General features: G+C 36.4%; 1 protein-coding gene across 7 annotated transcripts in view; it reads right to left on the bottom strand.

Moving 5' to 3' along the window:
- Lrp1b (LDL receptor related protein 1B) overlaps positions 1 to 15677 on the bottom strand; it is a 1777797-nt gene that overhangs the window by 762692 nt on the left and 999428 nt on the right. For all 7 annotated transcript variants that reach the window (XR_009056008.1, XM_057755646.1, XM_057755649.1 and 4 more), the window contains exon 12: positions 1659 to 1839. Coding sequence is in view for 6 of the 7 variants with exons in the window: in XM_057755646.1 (XP_057611629.1) it covers positions 1659 to 1839 (181 nt within the window). In the remaining variant the exon portion in view is untranslated. The remainder of the gene's footprint in view (positions 1 to 1658; positions 1840 to 15677) is intronic.

Raw genomic sequence — 15677 nt, 5'->3', positions numbered from 1 at the left:
TGTCATAGGTGGCCCAGTATCTGTCTGTCACTGTGTGGGTGAGTACCATTATATACAGCACACATTCCTGGAAGGCAGTTACTACTCTCCATGATAGGAAAGTTCCTTGGACTTTTAAGTAAGTAGAGAAGTGATATTTTATTGATCCTAGAATTGTCTGACACTTTTGAAGAAGAGTATCCCTGCCTTCAATTATGACTTCCCCTGTATACTCCTAAAAGCTCGTGGTATGGGAGAGCAAAAGAAAATGCAAATTTCTCAGTCTGAAAATATTTTACTTAAATTTCCAAACATTGGAACGAAATTTTCTGGGCTAATACTTTCTTTTTACTGCCAGACACATTTTCATTAACTATTTGAACACATTTGGCTCAGGCTTCCATGACCACTCCCACTTCTTTCTAACCCAGTTTTCAGATCTAAGTAAGATTAGGCTCTTTAAAACTCGGGTGAACCTGTCACCTCCAAGTCAACTCTTCCACTGAAGACAAAACACAAAGCTCTTATTCTCTCTACCACTTCATCTTCACCAAGAACAATTTGATTTAAGTGGGTTTAGACAACAGGAAATGGATATTTCAGATAATTATGGAAGCCACACATGAATGTGTCAGAATGAAAGTATAGTCGTTTCTGTTGAAGTCACACACAGAATGATTCTTCTACTCCCTAGGTAGATGTGCCCTGCTTGTGTTTTAAGTTACTTAGAAGCTCCACTTCAGTGATCTCAGTATACAATGGACACCTTGCACATTATTCATTTTTCAATGTATGTACCAGATCAAAAGAATAAGCACTTTTGGTCATCTTTCCTTGGCATGGAAGTAAACATTCATACAAACACTAGAAACATAAAATACATAATTTATTCATTTAGTGTTTAATTTCTGTAAGGAATTTTCACTTTTGAAATATTTTATAAATATGCTTTTTTTGTCCATGCTATAGGTCTGAAGGATAAGATAAAATTAGGACATACAATATTTCATTCTGACTAAATACCACAAAGCTATTTGGTGGTGTTCCCACGCGAGAAACGTAAGTAGGCTTCAAATCACTCCAGACACATGCAAAGGAATAGAACAAAGTGCGTAAGAAACCTCTGTGGACAGGCTGCATGGGTTTACAATCACACTCTGTCACAATTGCATGGAATTGGATCCAGGCTCACTTATTCCTTTATTCACAGGAAGGGAATAAGGGCAGCAACCATCCGAAGGACTGATGTGCCTCTTACAGACAGGAACACAGTAACGACCCCGACAAAATGCGTAGTTCATAGTAGATGTCCAGAATGTGCGTTAGTTCTCAATACAAAAAGTCTAAATCTAAATCTAAATCATTAATCTAAAACTTTAACCAGTAGAGTCAATGCTTGGATGTTTACTTGCCCTAGTGTCAGCTTGTCTAAAATAGTGCTTCTTTGAAAATATTTAAGTAACATATTCTCACTACAAGTAACTGTCTATTTTATTTAATTAAACTTTTTTTTTTGCTGTTTTTGTCTAATATATTTTCTAGAAGAGAAACTCACCAGGTAAGTAAATCCTTTCTATCTGTCTATTCCTCGGGAGACACACCAATTCATATGAATCTAAAGAAAATTTGCCACTGTTAACATGTATAATACAGAAAATATCAGAAGCAGGCTTACATACCCATTAACTGGATCGACCACAATTCCTCTAGGATGGGACATTTCTCCCTCCAGCAGGGTTTTGCGACTCTGAGAAGCCTTTTCCAGCCTGGCCACATTTATGGTTTTCCTTTGACCATCATTTGTCCAGTACAGGTTATTTCCAAGCCAGTCAACTGCAATGCCTTCTACATTATCCAGGTCTATAAAAATGTTAGGACAAGAAAAAACTAATCATATAATTTAAGTCAAATTCAGTTCCACCACTACTGATCTATTTAATGAAGAATCACAAGAACAAAACAAAACAACCTAAAACACACAAACAACAACAATCACAAAAGAACTGAATTTTAAGAACTTTCTAGTTCAATTTGGTATGTTGTGTTTTTTCATAGATTTTTTAAAAATTCTATTTTAAGTACCTTGTTATACAAATCCCAGACCCTCTCTCAAGTCAAGAATTATAACGTTATAAGTGTTAAGTGTTCATAAACTGATTATATGCTATTTTAACTGAATGCAAGCATTTTGTATCAGAGAAAGCAATCTACAAAATAAAGGAAAATGCAAATTACATGAGCATAAAAGCGTAAGTACAAATGTATAAGTATGAACACAGACTTCTAAGAACACCTGCAAAACTTATGAATATTTTGCACTTTTATAAAGAATTTCTCATATAATTTTTTTTTTTTTAATGAAATCCACCCCCTTTCCTCCTCTTAAGTTCTTTTTCTGTCTCCCACTATTTTTCATTCTCAACTTCATGTTCTCTCTCTCTCTCTCTTGAACCCACTGAATATACTTGGTCCTGCCTGTATGTGCATTGTAAGGACCCACCATAAATTTCTGTAAGATACATGGATAAAGCAGAGATGCTAAAAGAAACTTAACGTTCATCCGGTTCAAACCTTCTGTTTTACACGAAGGAAGTCCACACTTCAAAGCAAACTTGTATGTTCATGGTTTCTGTCCATGAAGCTTCAGCACTCCAGAATAACATTGTAGGTTCATTTGCCTATGCTTAGGAAAATAGTTATTATTCTGTATTTTATTGATGTTTAGTTTACCTGAGCACTTTCCTATTCTAATAGAATGGAGAATAGCCATTTGATCTTTTCTATTGATCCTGTTTTAAGGGTGAATTTTAGAATCATATTCTATTTGAAATCAATCTCAGTATAAACAGTCAAAATGGATGATGTTCTAGTTTTTACAATTTCACTGTTGCCACCTGACTTGTAACTTTTGTATTTTCTCACACAAAGCAGTCACTATAACTCTATAGATGGAAATTTCTTGACTTGCACTGTAAATAAATCATCACACTGATCTCTCTATAGACAGAAAGCAATAATAGTGTCTGCCCTGAAGTTATAACCCAGGGTAAAACAGCTGCTGCTTCTGCACTAAGGTCATAACCAGTGCATAGGCTGCTCCCTGCTAGTCCTACAAAGAGGATATAATCGCATGGAATGCCAACTCTACTCCCTGAGATAGGGCAACTTCTTAGACCATCTTAGCTATTATCATTTTATCAAGGTTTGAAAAAAAATACGTGTATTGCCGAGCGGTGGTGGTTCATGCCTTTAATCCCTGCACTCAGGAGGCAGAGGCTGGAGGATCTCTGTGAGTTCGAGGCTAGCATGATCTACAAGAGCTAGTTCTAGGACAGGTTCCAAAGATGCAGTGAAACTCTGTCTCCGAAAAAAAAAAGAAAAAAGAAAAAGAATTTATATGAATGGTCTAGGTGTCTTACATTTTTATCTTTTACAATGCTGACTCAGTATTATTTTCTTATATTTTTACCAGTGATCCTTTTCAACTGAAAATAGTGTATATAGTGATTCAGGAAAGCATAGCAAAATGAAATTTATTTCTAAGTGGCACAATTTGAAAGGAACTAGTGTCTAATTGTGTTGTAAGTAATGCTTCATTTGTATTTTAATAAATAAAGCTTAGTTTACCATAGAAACCAGGCAGCAGTGGGTGCATCCCTTTAATCCCAGCACTAGAGCAAAATATAAAACAAGAGGAAACAGGTCTCACACAGGTCACACAGAGATTCTGATAGCAAAATCACCATTTTTGGACTGAGGTAGAGGTCAGAGCCAGTGGCTGGCTGTTTTTCTTCTCTGAACTTCAGGATGAACTCCAATTTCTGTCTCTGGGTTTTTATTAATCATGCTACATAATTGTTTTATTCTGATTTTGAAAACTGAATTGTAAGTAAGAAGTGAATAGAATCACAGGAGTGAACTACTCCGCACCTTACTATCCAGATCAAGAAATAAACTGTTTAATTGTTCTTTTCTACAAGCCTCTTATACTTAAACACGCACACAGAAACAGTGATTAATTCATAAGAAGTTTCTGAGGATTAAAAGAATGTTTAAAATTATTTTTATGCTTAATTTTCCATTTCTTCTAAAAATATTTTCCTTTTTTGAGACTATAATATAGTTTAAAACAATGCCTACTATGTAGTTAATCTGTATAAATGGTTTTTATTGCTAATAACTACTATTGTAGTCTTTTCTTTAGCTATCTAGCCTATTAAGATAACAATAAAATACTTAGACTGGTTTTGTTAAGTTGTGGTTTTGAACCATGTTTTTAAAAATTAAATCTTTTGATAGTGAATTTAAGTTTTCAATCAAGAAAAATCATATAAGTACTCATATACAAAATGGAAAAATTTTGTTTGTTTTTGATTCAACTACTTTATCATTATGAGTGTTTCGCTTAGTACTATATTTGTGTGCCATATTAATGTCTACTGCCCTTGGAGATCAGCAAAGAATATCAAGAATGTCATGTCAGAACTCTTGAAACCAGGGTGATGGGTGGTTGTGGGTCATGTGGGTGCTGGGCATGACCAGCTCCACTGTAAAATTAATACATGCTCTTATCCACTGAGCCAACTCTCTAGCCTGTATCTGTCTTTAAAAGGGCAATCAGCAATTTTCTGTCACTGGTAAAACTTAAGCAACAATTCAGTTTCTTTGACGTTGAAATTTAGTTGCTGTTGTAAAATGTTAATAAGATGGAAGACTTTTTGTTAGACTTTTAGCAAGAAAACTTAGGAAATCATTAGACTTAGATAAAAGCTTTAGATTGAAACCATAGGAGCAAATATATTTAGATTCATAAGGAGAAAGAATAGAAGAGGAGTGTCTATCGACAGTTGTATGTCTTTGTCTCAATCTTGCTGATTCCCTGATCCTCCTATTGAAACTTATAATATCCTCTAGAAGGTTTTCAGTAGACCTAAGCCCTAGCTCTTATGATTTTCGAAACCATTAAGTTGACTAAACCTAGTTTTTCAAACTCTTATAGTTAGGCCATTGTGCTTTCAGCAATGACAATTGCCTAATAGAATGTCTCTTATTTTGAATCACATAGAAATGTAAAGAATACCTAGGAGAAAGTATCCCAAAGAAAGGATTTGTATTCCTTATTTAGGAATAACATGCAAATAGTCCAAACATATTGCTATGCAAATTCAAATATTGATTTAATTTCTGTACCCCAGGTTTTTGCTTTCATGTAAATCTTCTCTTGGCTTGTACTTGCTGTAGAATAATCCTTCTGTACACTGTAAATATGTATTACTCTCATTGTTTAAGAAAACCTGACAGGCAGGCAGCCAACCAGAAGTTATCATCGGCAGGACAGCCAGATAAAGGGGACTCCGGGAGGAAGAAGTACAGAGTCAAGAGAGATGCCATCCAGCCATCTAGAGAGCAGGATGTATAGAAAATGAAGTAACAACCCATGAGCCATGTGGCACAGATTAGATAAAAAAGTATGGGCTAATTAAAGTATAAGTGTTAACTAGTAATAAGCCTGAGTTATCAGCCAAGCATTTATACATAATACTAAGCCTCTGTGTCAACTATTTGAGCACAGGAGGTTAGTACAAGAGAGCTCCATTTAATGAGTAGAGCTGTGATTCATTTTGTTGTCAACTTGATTAGGTCACAGCATACAAGTATTCAGTAAAACCTCAGTCTGCCTGTGGCCTTCACAGTAGATTTATTGAGATCCTTTTTATTTGCGCTTAAATATACGGGACTGAGTAAAACTGGCTACCCTCCACTATGTGGTTTATCTCATCCAATAAACTGAAAGCACTGACCAAGTTCCCCACAGATAGAGTGACTGGACTTGCAGACTAGCTATGGATTCCAACTGTCCTACAGACTCATTGCTACCTACAATAAAAATCTTACCAGCCTCCATTGTCAATTCTACAAACTGATTCCTTTTTATAACATAATTTCTTTAGTGATTCTTTAGGAATTTCACAACATGCACCTCAATACACTCATTTCCAAGTCCCCCTGTATCTGTACTTAATCCTTGCATTCCCCCCAAACGAAAAACAAACAAACAAAACCTTTTACTTCTCCATCTTTCCGACCTGTCCAACACCTCTTTATTTGTTTTATTGGCATTGTGATCACTATGTGTCACACAATATACCCTTTTGTCCAATCAGCTTTACTTGTAAATGTTCATTGCATTGAATCATTGGTCTGTTCAAGGCCTCCGGTTTCTGGTACACCATCATCAATGGACCCGCACCAAAACTCCTCTTGGATATCCCACAACCAATCCATTCATGGACATCCTGTGAGTGTCATTCCACAGGACCAGTCCCTTTATGTACTAGGGCAGGTCATAGTAGGGTAGATGTTAGGATGGCCTATTCAAGGTACTGGATGTTTGCCTGGGTGGTAGCTAAACTGGCCAGTCCAGGGCATGGAAGCCTCTTGCAAAGGGTGAGGTGTCCTAGCACGGCCCTCTGATTTCATCATACAAATTTGCTATTACCCCCTGTTGTAAGACAGGCTACAAACATCAACAAAGACCCCAGCTACAGCAGTTTCTTGAGCCCAGACATGGCCTTCAGAAGTAGCTTGAGCTCTGATGACACCAGGACTCTGATTGGCAGCTGAAGCCACAAAATGCCTCTTTTTCTGTCTTTCCCTCATTTCTGTCTTGCTGGATTTTTTGTTCTGGAGAATGCAACATTCTCACTATGTCTGTGATCAGAAAATGATTTCAGTTATTATCTAGGCAAAAGAACACTCTTCCCATTCACTCTTGAAAAGATTATATTACATGGGGCCAAGTAGCTACTAATTTAAGTACTCCCTATAGATATCCAGTGCTTACAAATTTTATTTTATGATAATACACTTAGAACTTCTGGATAACATCAGAGGCCTAGTTGTAAATTAGGGGAAAGTCATTCAAATGGACAACTTTTTATTACCCAGTTTATCCTTCTTATCAAGAGAAAACAAGGTTGAAATCCTATCACTTTCTTAAAAGTTAAACGACAGAGCTATTTTTGAATATTCGTTTTACTTCCACACCTAGGTTATAATTTATAAAAATAAAATCCTTTGGAGTCTTGCACATCAATAGCAAATTTCTCATTCTATCTCTCATTAGATGTAACAGGCCTATTTATCAGCAGACACTACAGAATTGTAGTTTCATAGATAGGTTTCCTTTGTATTTCCTAATGTGGTTTGGGGTTTTGTTCTTTGGTATATAAACATTAACAATACAACTGCATTGCTGTAACTAATAATTTTTAACTGAAATTTTAATGGAGAAAAAGGAAAAATTCATTGTGCATGGCAGGAAATACAGGACACAATAGTATACTGTTGAGTAAATCATACTTACCCTTAAATTCTAAGTTTGGAATTAAAGACTAGAAACTGTATTATTCACCACACTTATAATTACTACAGCAAAGAGAAAATTTATTAGCCTATATGTCCGTGCATCTGGTGATTACTTACTTACCAAATTAAATTAAACAAAGGTATACTTGCTTTAGAACTACATAAATATTTCGGGAGAAGGGAGACAGACAAAATACACTTGTAAGTTATGTGCAGATGGGCTGACAGAGGCAAACTACTTTGGCAGTTCATCGTTGCAAAAGTTTTCAGATGCATCTAAGAAAATACGCACTCACCAACCTTTTTTTTCCACAGTCAGCATTTTTAAAAAGAAGTAGTAAGAGGGGGGCAAAATTAATAACAAGATTAGGAGGCAGCTTGCTATTAAGTTTTTATTTTAATGATGAAAGTAGCTAAAGAATGGTATGTATGCCCGGGCGGTGGTGGCGCAAGCCTTTAATCCCAGCACTCGGGAGGCAGAGGCAGGCGGATCTCTGTGAGTTTGAGACCAACCTGGTCTACAAGAGCTAGTTCCAGGACAGGCTCCAAAGCCACCGAGAAACCCTGTCTCGAAAAACCAAAAAAAAAAATAAGAATATAAGAATGGTATGTATGTTCCAACTTCTACATTAAACAAATAGCAAACCAGGAAGTAAGTGACTTAACAATTTGCTTAATAATCAATACAGAAAGCTTAAAACTTGTACTAGTGCTCAATGTATCTTCTCTTTCTGTGCAAATTTGAACACAGGATTGTAGAAGAGAATGACCAATGGAGGTAAGAGTCAACGCTAATACTAGAGGGAAATTTAAATTTAAAACTCGAGGTTGGAAACACACGGGTTAAGAAACAAAGGGGTGTGCCAGCCAAACTGAACATATAAGAGGACAGATAAGGTTTGAAGCCAGTGTCGATAGCTAGTCTGGTTGGCTCAAAAGAAACCATGAAAATCACATGCAAGCAAAGTGGTCTTTCATCTAGTCTTTCTCCTGGTGCAGCTAATTGTAACACACTGAACTATCAGCAAGGGTGGATTTTAATCACTTTAATCCGCTGGTTATAGAAAAGAGACCACACAAGACCACCATTTGACAAGGAGTAAAACATGAAGTAATGAAGGAAAACTAAAGCCACATCTGGAAAACTGTGATAAGAGTTAAGCTATCTATACACAGTAAAGAAAAAAGGCCCATGATAAAGTATAAGCTGGTCAGGGAAGAATGAAAACCAAAGTGCATCCTTTAATTAGTGGCTAGCAGACCCTGCCAAGGTCTGTGACCAGCAACACATGCAAAATCATCCAAGGCGGGCATCTAGCAGATGGGTCAGCAGATGATTCTAGAAGTCAGAGAGAAACAGGGAGCGTCAGAGCATCACGATTCCCTCCATTTAACAAGCAACATATGAATAGTATTTAATCCTCTCCCTGTTTCAGCCAGGGAGTGAGCACAGAGGGTGTGATCCCTCCACCAGTTCAAACATTTTAAATGCACAGAGAATTAGCCAATCTCAATAGAAATCCCTGCAGTCTTTGTCCATTTCCCACTCTCAGTGCCTTCCTCTTACACTTGCTTGTATAAGAACTCTGATTCATTCATGCTCATTTAAAGCTCTGCCTCTAATAAAACGCTTCTTTAAAGCTGACCTTTGCTTTCTATGAATGCATGGCAAGTACCGAAGTCATTGATCCATTGGAAATGCTATGTGACCATGAGCATTTGTACCCCACTCCTGAGACATATCCGCAGAAGACAAGAAAGACCCTCTTGCTCTCTGGGGACTCTAAAATTAGCCAAATATGACATATTACAGTGATGGGTGGCTTCTAATTTGTTGTTTTATAGCTTATAGACTATAAAAAAGCATAGATTTAAATTTTATTTTGTTTTATGAGCATGACTATTTAGTTGATGAATATTTGTGTATACACATGTGAATGGGTGTGTGTGTGAGAGTGTGTGTGTACTATATACACAGTGTTGAGCATCCTAGAACTGGAGTTATGATAGCTTGGGAAGCACCATGGGGTGCTCAGAACAAAACTTAGGGTAAGAGCAATATAAGTGATCTTAACTCCTAAGCACTTCTTTACCTTCCAGAAGCATACTTTGATGACAACTTTAATTCTATTCAATTACATAGAATTAATGTGAGAAAATAGATAATGAATGAAGAGAACAATGAGTTCTATCAATCTTTTTAGGGCAGGGGTTCATATGTATTGTTTAATTGTTAATCTGAACTAGAACAATCCTTGTCTGCAACTGTAGTGCCATACAGTTAGGAAGTAAATACAGTTCTTGTCAAGCAGCAAAATTATTGAATAGAGTAACTGATAATTATTTCAATCCCTTTAGTTCAGTTTAGTTTAGTCTATGTATGTTTTTAACATCTATCTACTAAAATATACCCAGGACTTAGAACTTCCTGGGGCTGGCAAGGGCCAGGTGCGATTGTCTGCTTTCTGTTGCTGTAATAAGCCTCTCTGAATAAAAGCAACTTGAAGAGAAAGGGTTTATTTAATTTACATATCCATGTCACCGTCATTGACAAACAGGAAGGGACTTAAAGAAGGTATTGAAGTGGAGACCACCACTTCAAGTCTAGTGAGAGATCCTATCTCAAAAAATAAGATACAGAGATGAAGAATAGCACCAGAACTTGACCAGGAACTTCCACACAAATGCACACACATATGAACATGGCTGCACTCATGGAAAATTTTTAAAAATTGTAATTTGATATTTTATACTCAAAATGTCTTAAAGCTAATGACTTATGGGCCACAAACTTATGTTACCTCAGAGCACCTGAATATCAAAATTCCCAATTCGGTTTCAAATGAAAATGTTATGCAGGCTAAAATAATTATGAATGTGCCCACTATAACCATAATCAACCACGTGGCTAGAGAGATCACTCATTGGTAAGAGTCAAGAGTACATTGACTCTTGACTCTTACCAATCAATCATTCAGGCCAGAATTTAGGTCCTCCTCAACTCACAATGAGAAGGAAGACATCTCAAAACTTCAATTCCAAGAGGTCCATTGACCTTCTCTTTTCCTCTACACTTACCCCCAAATACATATAAAAGTATATTCATAAAAACATAAATAAAATAAATTAAAAAGGAAAATAAAAAATTATCATGAATTTGTTTTTTTTTTCCATTAACTGGTTAAGACATCCTGGAAAATGGACAGATGGTTTTGAAGATTAAGGAGCACTGTAGCACAATTAGCCACAAAAAAATACCTTTATTTAGAAAAGCATTGTCACACAAACATAGGTTGAAGATAATCCTTTGTGGAAAGATTCTGGGGAAATAGTTTAATAACCAAAACATGAAATGAACTAAAATGTCTTTCTTTTATATGTAAGAAAACCTTAGGATTACTTATGTTAAAGCCACAATGTTTGAAGTAGTCCACTGATGCTAATATAAAAAAAAATTCACTAGCACATTAGAAAAGTCATGTATTTAGACCTACTCGCAACTGCACTTCACTTTGCAAAACAGTACCATTTCAATTTGAGTAGATATAAATGAATATGATCTACATATTTAAAATAGTAGGTACAGCTAAAATATGTTCTGCATCTCTACAACTACTGATTTTCTATAATTTTTTTTTACATTTCTTCAAAAATAATTAATGTACTTGCATAGGTATAATGTTTTCAGTTGAATGTGCTTACTATCAGCATGTAGACACAGAGAACTAGATTTGTCTTCTGACTGGCACTTCCCCATTAAAAACACAGCATCCTTTGGGGCAAATATTTGTATCGTTTCTAATTTCTTTATTCATACAAATATGCTCATTTCAAAAACATATGTATTCGTGTAAAACAAATATTAATGTTGGGATTAATAGATTGAACAATATGTAAAACTTATATCCTTCTCAATGGTGCAGGGTACAAAATCTCCTGAATTTTCTTCTATCCCCTTAAATTAATCATTATTTTATCTTACAGATGTGGAGAAGGTAATTTTCTTGTATCAACTCAGCTTTCTATAATTAATAAGGTACTAAAGATTTCCCTGTCCCTGTGTAGAAACACCCTTCACAAACCCTGGTGCAGTGGTTTTCTAACACGACTTTTCGCAATCTATGCCATAATGTTTTGCTTATACTCATACACTGAAAATTTTTGTCTAGGTATTTCTCTGCATTTGTACTTGCTTATGGTCTATTTTATCATGAAAATAGGAAATTTGGAATTTACATTTTTAAACATTTCTGGATTTTATCCTGCCTTAAAAATGGTCCACAGCTTAATATTATACAATAACATTTTCCTTAAATTTTACCTTTTTTTGGTATGTTCCTTAGATTTGAGACAAAGAATAATTAAGGACCTAAAACTCTGAAACTTTTATTACCCCAAATGGAAACATCCCAGTTTAATTTCTGGGTGCTCGTGGGGGGTATAATTAATGTCTGGCATGTGTATTGAATGGATTCAGCTAGTTATTAAACTGCATTAAAGATTGCCTTGCCAACTCCTCTTGTTTCTATTAATATTCATACATTTTTTAGGACAAGTGGTTTTTCTCTAAACCTTTTTTTCAAGCTTATCATAGCACTGCAATTCCAGGCTGGGGTTTCTGTTGTTCTGTCAGTCTTCGCCACCAGTGTTCTAGGTTGGGTTTGCTCTTTCCTCCTGAAAGCTCATAGCTCACGTTTGGATTTCTCAGTGCTGATCCTAAGTTTAGTTAAGAATAAATTTGGAGTAATTTTATGGATATAGACTACAAAACGTTGATTTGCTTGCTCACCCTTGCATCCAGTCATCAGTTCATTTGATGGCTGACAAGTCCATTCAACCAGGGTACAGATTCCTAAACACAATGAATGCTCTTTTCACTTGGACTTAATGCTCACTTTCTTGCTGTTATGCACATCTGAATGTTTTTATAAGCAAATGATGGGCATTTTAATATCAAATAAACAACTTATTTAGCAATGCTGCAGGAAATGGATACTAATTGTACCATCTCTTTAATAAAAAAAACAGCATTTTATTTTCTAATAATATAATCTATAAAAGATTTTTTTTTCTGTTATAGACTGAAAACTCTCAGTTCTAATTTTACTTTTTCTGTTAAAGTTGTACAAAATAAACTAATTGAAAGCATATGACCCCTAATTTGCATCAACCAAAATGCCTTTACTGCATAGACTAAGAGCCTTAGAAAGCATCACCAGGGGTTCCCATCCAGTAAAAACAAAACTGCGTTCTAATTTACTCTAATGGAAAGGTGAAGGAGATAAAAAACAGTTTAAAAATATCTCCTCGTTGTTTTTCATATTCCCATTTGCATTCGAGGATTTGAAGTGAAAGCATTCAGAGCTCATGCACAGGCAAGACGCTGAAAACTACAGGGACTACAGAAACACATGAAACAGGAGGAAGACCCGAGCTTTGTAAGATCACAGCTTTCCTTGATTTTGAATAAAGCAGAGATCCACAGGATGTTGGGAAGGGCCACAGGCCTCTGACAGGAACAGCAAGAGCCATGAAGGGTTGTTCTGTGGCAGGGCACAGTGGTAAAGGCAATGGTCTTGAAAGCAGAAAAATTTAAAAGCTAAAATAGGAAAGAATTCTTGAAAGTAAATGTGGTTTGATGTGTGAGTTTAGTGTCCCCGAGAACCCCTGACACAAAGAATTTCTTCAACTGAGTTCACAGACAAAGGCTAAAAGCAGAACAGGAAACCTTCGAGAGACCCCTGAGTGTCTCACAGACAAGAAACTCAATCCATCCCTCAGACTCACTCAGCTCATGTACAAAAGAAAACAGCTAAACCACCAGGAAAGGGTGAGGAGACCTTTCTACCCACCAGGACAGGACAAAGAACATCCCTTTGTGAGGGGTGCAGCTATAAAGTTAGCTGCAGTTGGCAAAAGGCACAGGGAACCTCCTTGCAAGCAAGGGGATAAATGTTTTAAAAAAGCTCAAAGGTGAGCTGCCTTCAAGGAGGGTGGAAGTCAAGCTCCTTGTTTCTGAGGAGGAGACGGGCACTCCACTGCACCGACCAAACCTTCTTAGTACTGACAAGGCAACACTAGCTGAATGCTAGGAAAAGAACAAAAAATACCATCAAAAACCATGGACTTTCAGAGACAAGAAGTCCCAAGCACAGTGTTCCATGTACTTTGGTCAAGAAGTGAAATTAGAGAGAATCGGCTGTAATCCCCCATGAAAGATTTTGAGCACAGACATAATTGACAGCTGCCATTCAAAAAGATCGTTTATCTTCTTTTTCCATTTTCTTATTTCTTAAGTTTTTAAAGATAGAATTCCTACTCCATTGCCAAAGTTAGCGCTGAAGTTCTGGTCTCAGTCAATCCTCCTGCCTCAGGTGAGAATACAAGTTTACCCCCATGACATTTGGCCAAAAAAAAAATGATATAATGAATTTTAAAGCTATCCCAGACTCATAAAGAGATCTGCTTAGAGCATGACTAGTAAATAAAGAGCTATTCTTATTTCCTTACCACAGTCCACCAGTGCTGAAAGGGGTAGAGTCACACAAAGCAGAGACCAAGTTAGCAGACTGCAGTGTCGATAAGCGATGCAAGTGAGAGTCAGGCGCTAGGAGAGCAATGAAATCTGTCAGCAACGCCAATTTTTCAGAAAGCCCCACAAATGGGGCACAGAGCAGCCTTGTTAATGTACGGGGCTTGGATTTTCCTACATGTCTGAATCATGAGTCACACATTCTAGTACCAAATCAAGGTTGTACTTCATTTTAAAATCACTGGTAAAACTTTTTTGGTTTGTTTATTTTGTTGTTTGGTTGGCTTCAGTATGGTTGTGACGGGGAAAGGGGGAATTAACTAAATTTTGCATTGGGCAGGAAAGCTTATTGATTTTATTGGTTGTGTTTAGAGATTAAACTATATATATTTTATTTAGGTCATAGGGCAAAGTGTTCAGCACACACACAAACATGACCAATAAGCATTCCCCCACGTGTTTTAGTATTCTGTTGCTCATACTATCAATGTAATAATAATGACAATAAACATCTTTCTTATTTCCAATTTTTATTTTTAAAACATACTCTTACTGTATAACCTTACTGGAATCAAACTTATTAACCTCCTGTCTAAGCCTCTGAAGTGCTGGGGTTGTAGTTGTGTAGCACAGTCTGGTGGGAATAGATTTGTTTATAGAAGCCTCTAGAGCGCTTTGGAGCCTGAGCCTTGTGTAAAGTTAACAAGCACTGTATTTGGGTGGCCCAGCATTTGCCACCTGAGCCCAGAAGGACTTCACAAAGCTGTGGCCTGATCGGAGCCTCAACTTATGAATGACTGCAATGGTCAACAGATTATCTGGAGGGCAACTCAGAGCAAAACACTGAACTGTCCATTGCAGGACCTTCCAGTACCAAGGAAAGAACAGGAGAGAATCCAGATGAGAGCCAATGATCAGTCTAGTCAATTTTCATGTCTTCACCTAGCTTTCTCTCTCTCCATATCATCAAATCTGTGTTCAGCTGTCAAGGCTACCCTAGCATGCCAGCTCTGCCCAGTTATGTTCTTGCTCTATTATATTGTTCATTTTTTTTCTTTTTTCCTTCTTTCTTTGTCCCTTCCTTTTTTCTTACTTCTTTTCTTCCTTTCTTCCTTTGTTTCTTTTTCTTCTTCTGTTTAGTCTCTTTTTTCTTTCCATTCTTACCTTTTACCTGTTTTTTTCCCCTTTTTCATTCTTCTATATCTTCTCTGGTTTGCAGGGTCTGCATTATCTGATAATACATAATTCTCTTTTGCTATTCAGCCTATCATTGGTCAAATCCCCTTCACTCCTCACTTTTCCTGCCCTACAGATCTTCATATTATTTTTCTCTTCTTTCTCCCTCTCCCTATCATGATGCTATGAACCACTAGTCTTACTGTGTTTTTTCTCTTTTTTTTTATTTTTGACTTATAACCTCTCTCAGTTGCTGATATACTTGTAAATAGTCCTAACATTGTACCTTTATTTCTTAAAATAAATTGTGTTTTAAGAGTGATTATTGTATATAGAAGCTTAGTATCTTTTCATATATATTTACACACACATATATATGTATATATATTTACACACACAAACACACACACACACATATATATATATGTATATGTATATATATATGGGCTAGAGAGATGAGATGGCTCAGTGGTTAAGAGCACTTCCTGCTCTTCCAAAAGTCTTGAGTTCAATTCCCAGCAACCACATAGTGGCTCAGAACTATCTTTAATGAGATATATACACTCTTGAGGAAGAAACCTGGTCAGTCTGTCCTTATCAACTCAGACCATGAAATCCAAAA

This window comes from Chionomys nivalis, chromosome 22 (assembly GCF_950005125.1).
Source record: "Chionomys nivalis chromosome 22, mChiNiv1.1, whole genome shotgun sequence".
Taxonomy (NCBI): Eukaryota; Metazoa; Chordata; class Mammalia; order Rodentia; family Cricetidae; genus Chionomys; species Chionomys nivalis.
This window is presented reverse-complemented; position numbering and strand designations above follow the sequence as displayed.